The 12,221-nt window shown below is 41.2% G+C and overlaps 2 protein-coding genes across 2 annotated transcripts; both read left to right on the top strand.

The window, feature by feature from the left end:
* Positions 1-2,091: 2,091 nt before the first annotated feature.
* Positions 2,092-5,330, top strand: LOC124310422 (oxidoreductase ptaE-like). Its single transcript, XM_046774342.1, has 8 exons — positions 2,092-2,239; positions 2,370-2,532; positions 2,632-2,929; positions 3,015-3,352; positions 3,431-3,714; positions 3,927-4,187; positions 4,278-4,520; positions 4,870-5,330. The coding sequence occupies exons 1-8, from the start codon at positions 2,164-2,166 to the stop codon at positions 5,229-5,231; spliced, it is 2,025 nt and encodes a 674-aa protein (XP_046630298.1). The 5' UTR covers positions 2,092-2,163; the 3' UTR covers positions 5,232-5,330.
* A 684-nt stretch (positions 5,331-6,014) lies between these two features.
* On the top strand, positions 6,015-9,024 carry LOC124310423 (laccase-2-like). The gene is made up of 8 exons (XM_046774343.1): positions 6,015-6,152; positions 6,296-6,458; positions 6,605-6,902; positions 6,991-7,328; positions 7,400-7,683; positions 7,853-8,113; positions 8,199-8,435; positions 8,551-9,024. The coding sequence occupies exons 1-8, from the start codon at positions 6,074-6,076 to the stop codon at positions 8,871-8,873; spliced, it is 1,983 nt and encodes a 660-aa protein (XP_046630299.1). The 5' UTR covers positions 6,015-6,073; the 3' UTR covers positions 8,874-9,024.
* Positions 9,025-12,221: the final 3,197 nt, after the last annotated feature.

Here is a 12,221-nt window from a genome sequence, read left to right as displayed (position 1 = left end):
GGAAAAATGGATTAGAAACGCTGCTGATGTATGGGGAACAGGTGAGGCAGTCCCAGAATTGCACGATACTGACAGCTTGTTCCAAGCATCGCTGCATCAGAGTTGGTACCCTTGCTGGGATCAAGACTGGAGATGGAAGATGTTTTTCAACATGAGGGCTGTACTTCTCTGATGACATTTTTGACTAGTCTCTCATCGACAATGAGTCGACGGATTAGTAAGAGTGAAACGTTTTAAGACGACTGATCTACTTGTTCGTAAAACTCTAAGCATGTATAACTTTTTTTTTTGTGTGAAGTAGTAGACTTAACTCTGGAATGTGATCGGACGGCACCATGGAAAGAGTTGAGTGGTTTAAGCTGCTGGCGAAGCACCGCAACTTCGTCCCTTCACATTTGTATTGTGAGTGAGTAGCTTTGAACGCACGATCGTACATCATAAATTGTCACAAATGATACTGGCTTATACGAACGAGAAAATCGTGGGATTGTCAACTGCCCTGCTCATTGTCGTCGTTATATTGATGTGCATATTATTTTCCACTTAATTTAATTTAATCCTGTGACACAGCCTGTGCATACTCAACTAAAAAAATTTAGAATACAGATAACAAAATCAATTATCGATTCAAACTCATTACATTACTCCAATCCTCAAAACAGTTTCCGTATTTAAAACACTTGTGTCAAGTGAAGTATGAAAGGCAAATATTGTGCAATAACACGACTGATTCCAACCGAGTGATAATTTTGTCCGAGTGATTCTTTATCCGATTACGTAGAGCCTGTAAAAATTGTACCGAAAGAATTTTGTAGATGAAAACTAAGACAATCATGACATCCAGATGCCGGAACCAACTCTATTCTCTCAGGTACAATGAATAATGTATCGTTTCAATATTCACCATTACAAATATACACAACATGAAAAATTTTAGTCTAGCAGGCACGTGTTGCGTTGTAAACATTGACAGCGCGTGGTTTACACAATGGCATAAAATGCCTGAATGAATGTTATTTTTAATGTAATTTTAGAAAAATCCTTTTTTTCCTAACGTTATGTAATATTTGAACAGCGCCATGCAGCATTGGGTACACAATCACTGATGTATAACAAAATGCGTTTATACCAAATCCGCGTTTTCAGCTGTTAATACAAACTTCGAATTAGTTATGTAAAATACTGACAGACGGATATTTTTAGATGAAGTATAACAAACGATGGAAAAAATGTATTGAAAAAAGGTCATCAAATGTAAAACGAACACATTGCATATATCTCACAAAGTTCATTACAAATTTTATGATAATTTGAGTTGTATGTTAAGTATTCGAATCCGAATTCAACACTAAAGTTTCCTTTAACTATGAATAAAAAAAAAATATATTTATTACTTTTATGTTGACAAATGAGCGCAATTAAATAGTTGGATTCCTCAAAAATAGAAGTTGATTCTATGTGCAGTTGATATCACTTTTATCAAAAAATTTCGCTTAACACATTCATACGTATAGTCGGCGTTGAATTGGTAAAATCAGAAAAAGATTGGGATTTTTCATCTGTAGATACCGATTATTATATTGAATATACTGACTTGATATACTTATATTCAAAATGGCAGATTTCCGAAACATGACATGCACTCGGCTTCAATATTACTTAAATCAGGGATTGAAACTGAAGTCAATTATCGAAAATATTGCAGAGAAGCTTTCAAATATTAATAAATTGAATATTTGATTGATTTTGGATCATGCAGTATGCCGGGTGCTTTACGATATTAATTTTTTTAACTAATTTTGTCTATAAATTTCGACATTTTTCGATAAATTCCGTGAAAATATGCGGGTAAACATATTGACTTCAACTTAATAGTCATTAAATTTTGCCGACTACTTGTGAAATTCTGAGCGACTTATTTTACGCTAGGTAATCGAACGATATTGAGCAGCTCGAAATGTGTTGTGCGCAGTCAAGCTAATGGCAATCTTTCATGTAATTTGAAAAAACAAATTCTAACCAACGTCACTTTTGCCAGCTATGTAAACAAGAATACTTGCTCCTCTTTGTACGAGATTTTATATATTTGAGCATCGCACTGGCTACCCATTCTATGCGTAGCTGGCTTCGAGTTTAATTTGAGATACGGTTGGAACACCAAAGATGTGTTTCAATGGGAAAACTTTGCTGCTACTCGCAACTTTAACAATCTCTACACCAGCGTTCAGTACAATTATTGGTAAGAGAAGAACGAGTACAAGAGTTCATATGAGACTCAAATTAACAATTTGACCTAGTATAAGAATTTACCTCACTGTAGAACCGCGGCGCCATGAAAGCATATTAAAATGTTCTTTGAATACTGGCAGAATTACCTACAAGCTACAATCGTACTTCACCATGGGAAGACCTGATCGAACTAGGTGTGGCAAATTACACGGAAACAGATTGTATCCGGACATGCGTTGCTGATGAAGCACCACGAGTTTGTCTTTACACATTCGTTTTGGAGATGTACGCGGCAATGGGAACGTGAGTAACTTCACTGGCTTTCACTCACGTATACAAGATATTCTGCTCACTCGCAATAGATGGGATCAATTTCTTCATTAATTCTACGTCCGAATGCAGAGCTTGCGGAGATTGTGCCGACGGTGTTATGGCGGACTGTTTCCAACCGCAGTGCATCCCAACCGATTCGTTCCAGCGAGAAGTGATGTCCGTCAACCGCCAGTTCCCGGGACCCCCGATCAATGTCTGTAAAAACGACCTGATCGTAGTCAACGTGGAAAACCAGATGGCGGGTACAGGATCCACGCTTCACTGGCATGGAATGCTGCAGAAGAACAGTCCTTGGATGGACGGAGTTCCTTACGTGACTCAGTGTCCGATCGGAGGAACAACTTTTAGATACGCATTTCCAGTCGAGGTCAGTACCAAGCTTCGTACTTATTTTGCCATCAACTTGTGAAGATGACAACAGTCGACTGATTTGTAAATCTTGATATCCCCAGGAATCTGGCACTTTTATGTGGCACTCTCACACTGGATTGCATAGACCCAACGGACAGTACGGTGCGTTAGTTGTTCGGGAACCGCGTTCTGAGGAACCCTGGAGCGAAGATCTCTACGACCACGATCTGCCGGAGCACACGATCGTGTTGTCCGATTGGATGCACGACACCTCGGAGATGTACTTCCCAGGTCTACCTTCCAGGAAGCCAGGCACAGCACCAACCACTATTCTGATCAACGGTTTGGGTTGGTACTTGTACGGCGACGGAAGCGACGATTCCATCAACGCGTCGTTACCCGTGTCAACTTTTCACGTGCAGGAAAATTCACGTTACAGGTTTGCAACAGACTGCGCTATCCGCCAACTATTCGTTTCCCAGTCATCGTGTCAAATATAATCCGCTTCTTTGTTTAGGTTCCGAGTTATCAACGCGAACAGCCAAGTTTGCAGTTACGTTTTCCAAATCCAGGATCACAATATGACTCTGATCGCCGCCGACGGACAGCCGATTAAGCCGGTCGTCGTCGACTCTCTGGTAAGCTACGCCGGCGAAAGATACGACTTTGTCATCGAAACCAAGAATGCCTCGTCCGAAGGAAGCGCTTTCTGGATACACGTTCGCGGCCTTGGGTTGTGCGCAACTAATTACATGGACCAATATGCCGTTTTGTCTTACAACACTAACGTCACAGAACTAGGTAAGAGACTGATCGAGGAATCTCTTCTTTGTTTTATCCGCAATTCATGTATCAACGATTCCCATTGTCTCACCGTAATCTGGCACTCAGCACGAGGCACTCTTAGAGTTGGTTTCTGCAAGCTGGTATTATACTTAAGAATTATTTGACAGTACTAGAAGGAATTATTTTACTCTTTGCTCATAGTAGTGGGTTTGACTTTTAATTCGTAGGAATTATTCCAACGGCAACTCGACCGACTATAGCCGATCCGCTGACAATGTCGATCGTCTTCAATTATCCTAACACAACCTGTGGCGAGAGTTCGGAATACCTTTGCGTCACGGATCTTAGGACTATCGAAGACGCCACAACCACAGATAATTCGAGCATTTGGACGGCAGAGCCGGACGTCCGTATGTTCATGCCATTTGGTTTTCACTATTTTGATGCCGAGACGTTCCACCTACAGGGAGATTATAAAGGATATCAAAGTGAGAACTCTGAAATTGACGTTCATAGCTCTATCAAATGATTGACCGGTGACTATGCAGCAAAATCCAATAAAAAATCGAATTTTCCAGATAACAAAGGGAGTAGTATTCGAGCGGGCACAATGAACAACTTGTCCTTTGCGTTTCCCTCGGAGCCGCTTATTTTCTTCGACAGTCCCAGCGATGTCGATTACTGCAATGTCGATAATTTACCAACTGATTGCCAGACCTCCGATAATACTACAGCTAGCTCGTCGTACTGTGCATGTACAGACGTCGTAGTTTTGAAGGAAGGCGACATCGTTCAACTGATTCTGATTGACCAATCTGGCGGTGAGCTTAAATTCCCACGAAATAAATAACGATACCAAGCTGTAAAGCATTGTCTGGTGGGTGAGATCACAGTATATCGTCACCGACTTTATTGACTGTTCACATTTAACACTTTTATTTGAGTATAGTCACAAGAAATACTTGAACCATTCCATCATTCTTTCGTGAAATGGTTTTCCACAAACGCTTCATGTCTCGAATAGATTTTTCAAGTCACTGAAAAGTTGGATGGTCTGCATATTGAATGGACAATTTCACAGCTCAACTGTGAACAGACTTGTGGAAAAGTTTTAGGGGTTGTGATATTGCTCTAAAATCACTATGAAATGAAAGATCGATTATATTTCAGAGACCGACGACAGTCATCCGTTCCACTTGCACGGCTTCGACTTCTACGTGTTGTATACGAGCAACAGTTCGAGCAACGAGTACGGATACACAGTCGCTGAAGTGACAGAACTGGTCGCTTCAAACCTTACCAGCTCATGGAGTGATACGAATATTCCGCCGACAAAGGACACCATCAACGTTCCAACTGCCGGATTTGCCATCATACAATTTAAAGCCAACAACCCTGGAAAGTGGTTTTTCCATTGTCACTATGAGTGGCATGCGGCCACTGGTATGGGTATGGCTTTCTGGGTTGAAGGAGACATGCCTCCTAAACCTCCAGGCTTTCCGACCTGCGGCAATTTCGATCCGTTGAGTTAGGCTGATGCGAGGACGTCACAGGCTGAATAAAACGCACTACTGTATGCCAGTTGTCAATAATTATCCAAAACATGTGAATAAAAATTCAAATACCCTCTACCTATTGAGTTTCTTTCCAAGTTTAGGAATTGGTTTTTATGTAGGAGTACTCTAATTTTTTTACAACGTGTTCTCGTATTCCAACACCCTTCCTTATTGAGCTGTCTCTTATCAAGTATAACTGCGATTTCATAGGGTACCTGAGTTAGTGTCTGCAATGAAAATGAAGAAGAGTTCACTACATTTGCAGCTTTGCAATTCCGGAACCACTGAGATTATTGTATTAGCAGAATTTCTAGTCTAAAAAAGAAGCAGTCCGTATTCTTGTCCTTTAAAATTCATATGAAATATACAATATTGTCCTCGTGGTATGATATGTCGAAATTGACAGGTACGAGTACACGAGACCGTCCGGGCGATAAATCCTTAGCTAGCACGAGCCGTCTTGCAGGTGAGTATGCGATACTTAGTGCGATTTAGCTCACCGCGTATAATCGCAGATGTGAAACTTGTTATCTACTGATCGGAATGCCTGTCGTACAAGGGAAATCCCACTGTTGTTAAGCGTCGTATAAATAATATGATCTTTTGCAGACTTCGAGGAGTGATATACTGGTCCAGGACTTTGGCGCTTAAAATGGGATTAAAATTAAGCCCATAATTTTATAATCAGCATCAGTGTACTCGCAGTAAGTATAGATAAGCATTGATATCTGTATATATTAACAATGCACGCCACTTATTCAGTGTGTTGCTGCGTCTTACTTACGTTGCTCTCTGGAACCGAGGTCCAGAGATAGAAGATGACTTCGTACGGCAAGGCGTCTTTGCTCTTACTCGCAGCTTTAACCATCTTCGCACCGGTTCTAGGAACAATTGTCGGTGAGAGAAGGAATTCAAGTTTTTCTAAATAAAGTTTTCTATTTCATCCTCAAAGGAATAATATTAACAAGTCATTATTGTCTTGCCAGTAGAACCGTGACTAGATACGTGAATATAACAAAGGTTTTTTCGAAAACTCACAGAATTACCTACCCATTACAACCGGGCATCACCATGGAAGGACTTAGCTAAGCTCGGAATTGGAAATCTCACGGAAACGGATTGTCTTCGACCATGCATTGCAGGGGAACCACAGCGAGTCTGCCTTTACACATTTGTTCTAGAATACTACGCGGCAATGGGAACGTGAGTAACCTTACAATAGTGACACGTGATTGCTGTACGCAAATTTGAGTTCACTTGTTTCCATCAAGGAGTTATATTTTTTCTCCGAAGAATTGTGATTCAAGACAATAGCGATAATGAACGAGTCATTTCTTGTACGACTGCAGAGCCTGCGGGAATTGTTCCGATGGTGTTCTGGAGGACTGTTACCTACCCCAGTGCATCACAGCCGATGGTGTTGAAAAAGGAGTGATGGCCATCAACCGCCAAATACCCGGGCCTCCGATTAACGTCTGTAAAAATGATCTCATCGTAGTCAACGTGGAGAACAAAATGTCCGGTACGGGATCGACAATGCATTGGCACGGGATTCTGCACAGGCACAGTCAGTGGATGGACGGAGTTCCCTATCTGACTCAGTGTCCGATCGGAGGATCGAGTTTTAGATACGCATTCCCAGCCGATGTCAGTGCAATTATGCTTCACCCGTCTTTTTTCTCATGGTCATGACGGAGTGAATTCTAAACTGCGTCCTCGATTTCATTCTTCACAGGACGTTGGCACGTACTTCTACCACTCTCACACTGGGCTGCACAGAACCAACGGGCAATACGGTGTGCTGACTATCCGTGAACCACGTTCCGAGGAACCCTGGCCGAAAGATCTCTACGAGTTTGACCTACCGGTGCATACGATATTTCTTGCCGATTGGATGCATGAAACCGCGGAGATGTTCTTCCCCGGTCTGCCCAACCGAGAGCCAGGAATTGCACCAACTACCATATTGGTTAACGGTTTTGGATGGTACCTCAATGGAACTACGAGCGAAGATTCTGTCAACTCGTCCTTTCCTTTGGCAACTTTTCACGTCAACAGGAATTCAAGTTACAGGTTTGCAGCCGGTTGTTCGAACCTCAAACTTTGTTCTAAACGACTGTGTCCAATAATCGTTATCGTCATAGGTTCCGGGTTATCAACGGTGCAAGCCAAATCTGTGGATTCCAATTCCAAATACAGGACCATAATTTAACCCTCATCGCCACTGACGGATCCCCGATCAAGCCAATCACCGTCGATGCCTTTGTCAGCTATCCTGGTGAAAGATATGATTTTGTGATCAACACGAATAACGTTTCGCTTGATAGCGATGCGTTCTGGATTTATATCACCGGCCTAGGAGCATGCGAGAACATGGAAATCGATCAGTACGCCGTCCTGTCCTACGGCACAAATGGCACAGATTTAGGTCTTGACTTGCTTCGTGATATGTCATTCAGCTGATTTCCTAGTACTTCATAAGTAGTTGCGAATTTCTTTCGCGGATGAGATCGTGCTTGGGTGTAGAAATTTGATTCCCTCAAGTAAGAATACTCTACGACCGTGCTCTTTGCTCATCCAACGTTTTCATATTACAGGGATTATTCCAACCGTAACTCGACCAACGGTAACCGACCCTCTAAACTTCACGAGGGTCTTAAATTATCCGAGCACAACATGTGGCGAAAGTCCGGAGTATCTTTGCGTCACTGATCTACGGCTAGTCGGATACGAGAAGGACAAAGATACCAAAAAAGTCTTGACGGCGAAACCAGACGTTCAGCTGGTCGTCCCATTTAATTTCCATTATTTTGATGTTGACACCTTTCACCAAGAGGGAAATTATCTAGCATATGAGAGTGAGATGCTGCAAATTGTTTGTCCGACATTTATTTCCGAATTGCGGAGTACCTTAACGTGATTTGACACATTCAATTCTTCCAGACCTCGACGGAACCTCCATTCGAGCGGGCATGATGAGCAACATATCCTTCACGTTTCCTTCCAGCCCAATAATTTTCAAGCAGAGACCTGATAAAACACTCTGTAACGCGGACAATTTACCAACTGAATGCCTCAAGAACGAAAACAGCACGGATGGTACTTATTGCCAGTGTACCAACGTCGTGGTTTTGCGACAAAACGACATCGTCGAACTGACTTTGGTTGACGCAGCAGACGGTGAGTTCCAGGATTTCAAAACTAACGCAATTCTAATTTGCACACCTCTTTCAATAACGCATCGATTTTGGCCAACACTAATCACTAACCTTAAGTCTTGTTGATTGCCTTTTAGAGTCTGGAATCGATCATCCGTTCCATTTGCACGGTTACGGCTTCTACGTGGTACGCATGGGCTCAAACTATACAAGTGAAGAGATAACACCCGTGAATCAGGGCAGCTTTTATGCTCCTCCAATGAAGGACACGGTCAGTGTACCCTCCGGAGGATTCGTTACCGTTCGATTTAGAGCCGATAATCCTGGAATTTGGTTGATACACTGTCACTTCGAGTGGCACCTGGCCACTGGCATGGGAATGGCTTTCTGGGTCGAAGGAGATCTTCCAGCTCCACCCCCAGGCTTCCCGACCTGTGGCGATTTCGATCCGTTGAGTTGAGCTGATGTTAATCAAGTCATTGTATGACGAGTGAAAGCAACTCTGCAATGTCTAATTCCAACCATCAATATTTGACATATACCATATGAATTTTAGAATAAGATACCTTTTTGTAGTTTGTTCCAATAGATTTGCACTTTGTAAACCTTAATTCGAAGTTCCTTGTGCTTCTTGAGTTTCGCTGTAATTTTTGAAAGATTATTTGCAACGTAATCTGACTGTTAAAATCTGTGGATCAGATCCAAACACCGAAATAGAAAGGAATAAAATGTTGGACGAAGGGTAACAGTTGAAATTGGCAAATGTCAATTCAGGTGGTTTTGCATTAGCTTTTCAAGTTGCCAAATACATTTGTAGGGAGAGACAGAAAGAATGAAAAAAATAAATTAAACATCGTATAAGAAATCTGACTATTCTGTAAGGAAGAAAAAGTGCAGTATGTATTTCTTGAAGCAGAATATAAAAAATATTATATGAGATAAACGAATCGATTATGAATCATTATATAAAATGAAGTAAGTGTAACCAGTGGAAAGCAGTGGAAGTGAATGAGTATTGTTGAGGAATGATGTTTTGAAATCAATCGAACTGGCATAAGGTTGGTGTTTTATTTATGCTCGGAAAGATAAAAGTCTGAATGATATTGGTGCGAATGAACTTCTCCTTAAATTAGTATTAGTTCAGGTAATTACTTGTGACAACTTAGTTTTAAGTAGACGCTTCAACACGGGTGCTTTCTTACGGTACCTCCATCGGAATACGTACTATGCACTATGTGAATGTATTCATTTCTTTCCGAAAGTTATGGAGAGAATAGTTGTTACTCAAGCTGAAGAGTATAGTTAAAGTTCCAGCTTGCGTACAAGCGCAATACACTTCTGCGTGTTACCATGCAATATGTATCATATTGTATTATTACTGTATGTTACCTGTACTGAAATAAACAGATGATTGAATTATACGATATTTATTTCGCATTTTGCCAGCTGTTGGTCCAACGAAGTTTAAAATGCCTTTTTTAGAATACTATTTTGCTGGAGAACTCGCGAAATGAGTAAGCCTAAACCGTTTGGATTTTTCGTCAGAATGTCGACGATTTGAAATAATGCTGTCATGAATTGACGATTGCACTATATCAATGTCACATTTCAGAAGTAATCGGTAGCACAGTCCGAATACACTGCAAGAATCGGATAAAGAGTTACAGGCGAAGAACGAAAGACTTCATTTTGTCATTTCTGTTGATGTTTTCCTCGTATCTTTGCTGCTGTTGCTTCTACGATCTTTTTGGAGCATGCTCTGCGTTCGTGGGAATCTATTTCATCTGAATAGCGTCATATTAAAATGTTCTGAGAATGAAGCATATTTGCCAAAAAAAAAGTAAATCTAACCCCTTTCCTTTTTGAGCGAAAAATTTCGCGATTTTGAAAAGTGCTGGAATCAATTCTTTCAGGCACTATTCCGACGTAATTTTGCAAGAGAAATCGATTGAGCGCAGTCCCAATACGCTGCGATCAACGCATCGTAAGTTACAGCCAAAAAACGAAAACCTGAATTTTCGACATTTTTCAGCAGGTGTATTTTTCTTCTCAATTTCTCTCCTGTTGATCCCACGCTCTTTTCGCTGCGTTTTCTGAGTTCCTTGGGGTCCAATTGGTCGGGAAAGAGTCATACGAATCAATTCTGAGACGAAAAATTTTTTGGTGAAAAAAAAAGGAAGGTTAACCCCTTTGTATTTTTGGCGAAAATTTTCGCGATTTTGAAAAGTGCTGAAATCAATTCTTTCAGGCACTATTCCGACGTAATTTTGCGAGAGAAATCGATTGGGCGCAGTCCCAACACGCTGCGATCAACTCATCGAAAGTTACAGCCAAAAAACGAAAACCTGAATTTTCGACATTTTTCAGCAGGTGTATTTTTCTTCTCAATTTCTCTCCTGTTGATCCCACGCTCTTTTCGCTGCGTTTGCTGAGTTCCTTGGGGTCCAATTGGTCGGGAAAGAGTCATACGAATCAATTCTGAGACGAAAAATTTTTTGGTAAAAAAAAAGGAAGGTTAACCCCTTTGTATTTTTGGAGAAAATTTTCGCGATTTTGAAAAGTGCTGGAATCAATTCTTTCAGGCACTATTCCGACGTAATTTTGCGAGAGAAATCGATTGGGCGCAGTCCCAATACGCTGCGATCAACGCATCGAAAGTTACAGCCAAAAAACGAAAACCTGAATTTTCGACATTTTTCAGCAGGTGTATTTTTCTTCTCAATTTCTCTCCTGTTGATCCCACGCTCTTTTCGCTGCGTTTGCTGAGTTCCTTGGGGTCCAATTGGTCGGGAAAGAGTCATACGAATCAATTCTGAGACGAAATATTTTTTGGTAAAAAAAAAGGAAGGTTAACCCCTTTGTATTTTTGGCGAAAATTTTCGCGATTTTGAAAAGTGCTGGAATCAATTCTTTCAGGCACTATTCCGACGTAATTTTGCGAGAGAAATCGATTGGGCGCAGTCCCAATACGCTGCGATCAACGCATCGAAAGTTACAGCCAAAAAACGAAAACCTGAATTTTCGACATTTTTCAGCAGGTGTATTTTTCTTCTCAATTTCTCTCCTGTTGATCCCACGCTCTTTTCGCTGCGTTTGCTGAGTTCCTTGGGGTCCAATTGGTCGGGAAAGAGTCATACGAATCAATTCTGAGACGAAAAATTTTTTGGTAAAAAAAAAGGAAGGTTAACCCCTTTGTATTTTTGGCGAAAATTTTCGCGATTTTGAAAAGTGCTGGAATCAATTCTTTCAGGCACTATTCCGACGTAATTTTGCGAGAGAAATCGATTGGGCGCAGTCCCAATACGCTGCGATCAACGCATCGAAAGTTACAGCCAAAAAACGAAAACCTGAATTTTCGACATTTTTCAGCAGGTGTATTTTTCCTCTCAATTTCTCTCCTCTTGATCCCACGCTCTTTTCGCTGCGTTTGCTGAGTTCCTTGGGGTCCAATTGGTCGGGAAAGAGTCATACGAATCAATTCTGAGACGGAAAATTTTTTGGTAAAAAAAAAGGAAGGTTAACCCCTTTGTATTTTTGGAGAAAATTTTCGCGATTTTGAAAAGTGCTGGAATCAATTCTTTCAGGCACTATTCCGACGTAATTTTGCGAGAGAAATCGATTGGGCGCAGTCCCAATACGCTGTGATCAACGCATCGAAAGTTACAGCCAAAAAACGAAAACCTGAATTTTCGACATTTTTCAGCAGGTGTATTTTTCCTCTCAATTTCTCTCCTCTTGATCCCACGCTCTTTTCGCTGCGTTTGCTGAGTTCCTTGGGGTCCAATTGGTCGGGAAAGAGTCATACGAA

Source organism: Neodiprion virginianus, chromosome 1 (genome assembly GCF_021901495.1).
Source record: "Neodiprion virginianus isolate iyNeoVirg1 chromosome 1, iyNeoVirg1.1, whole genome shotgun sequence".
Classification (NCBI taxonomy): Eukaryota; Metazoa; Arthropoda; class Insecta; order Hymenoptera; family Diprionidae; genus Neodiprion; species Neodiprion virginianus.
The sequence above is the reverse complement of the archived record's forward strand: the minus strand, read 5'-3'. Positions and strand labels throughout refer to the sequence as shown.

Bases quoted from the DNA above. Each gene is read 5' to 3' on its own strand.
- LOC124310422 (XM_046774342.1), top strand. From the start codon at position 2,164: ATGTGTTTCAATGGGAAAACTTTGCTGCTACTCGCAACTTTAACAATC. The intron at 2,533-2,631 runs GTGAGTAACTTC...GTCCGAATGCAG, and splicing joins ATGTACGCGGCAATGGGAAC to AGCTTGCGGAGATTGTGCCG. The intron at 3,353-3,430 runs GTTTGCAACAGA...TTCTTTGTTTAG, and splicing joins CAGGAAAATTCACGTTACAG to GTTCCGAGTTATCAACGCGA.
- LOC124310423 (XM_046774343.1), top strand. From the start codon at position 6,074: ATGACTTCGTACGGCAAGGCGTCTTTGCTCTTACTCGCAGCTTTAACC. The intron at 6,459-6,604 runs GTGAGTAACCTT...GTACGACTGCAG, and splicing joins TACTACGCGGCAATGGGAAC to AGCCTGCGGGAATTGTTCCG. The intron at 6,903-6,990 runs GTCAGTGCAATT...CATTCTTCACAG, and splicing joins GATACGCATTCCCAGCCGAT to GACGTTGGCACGTACTTCTA.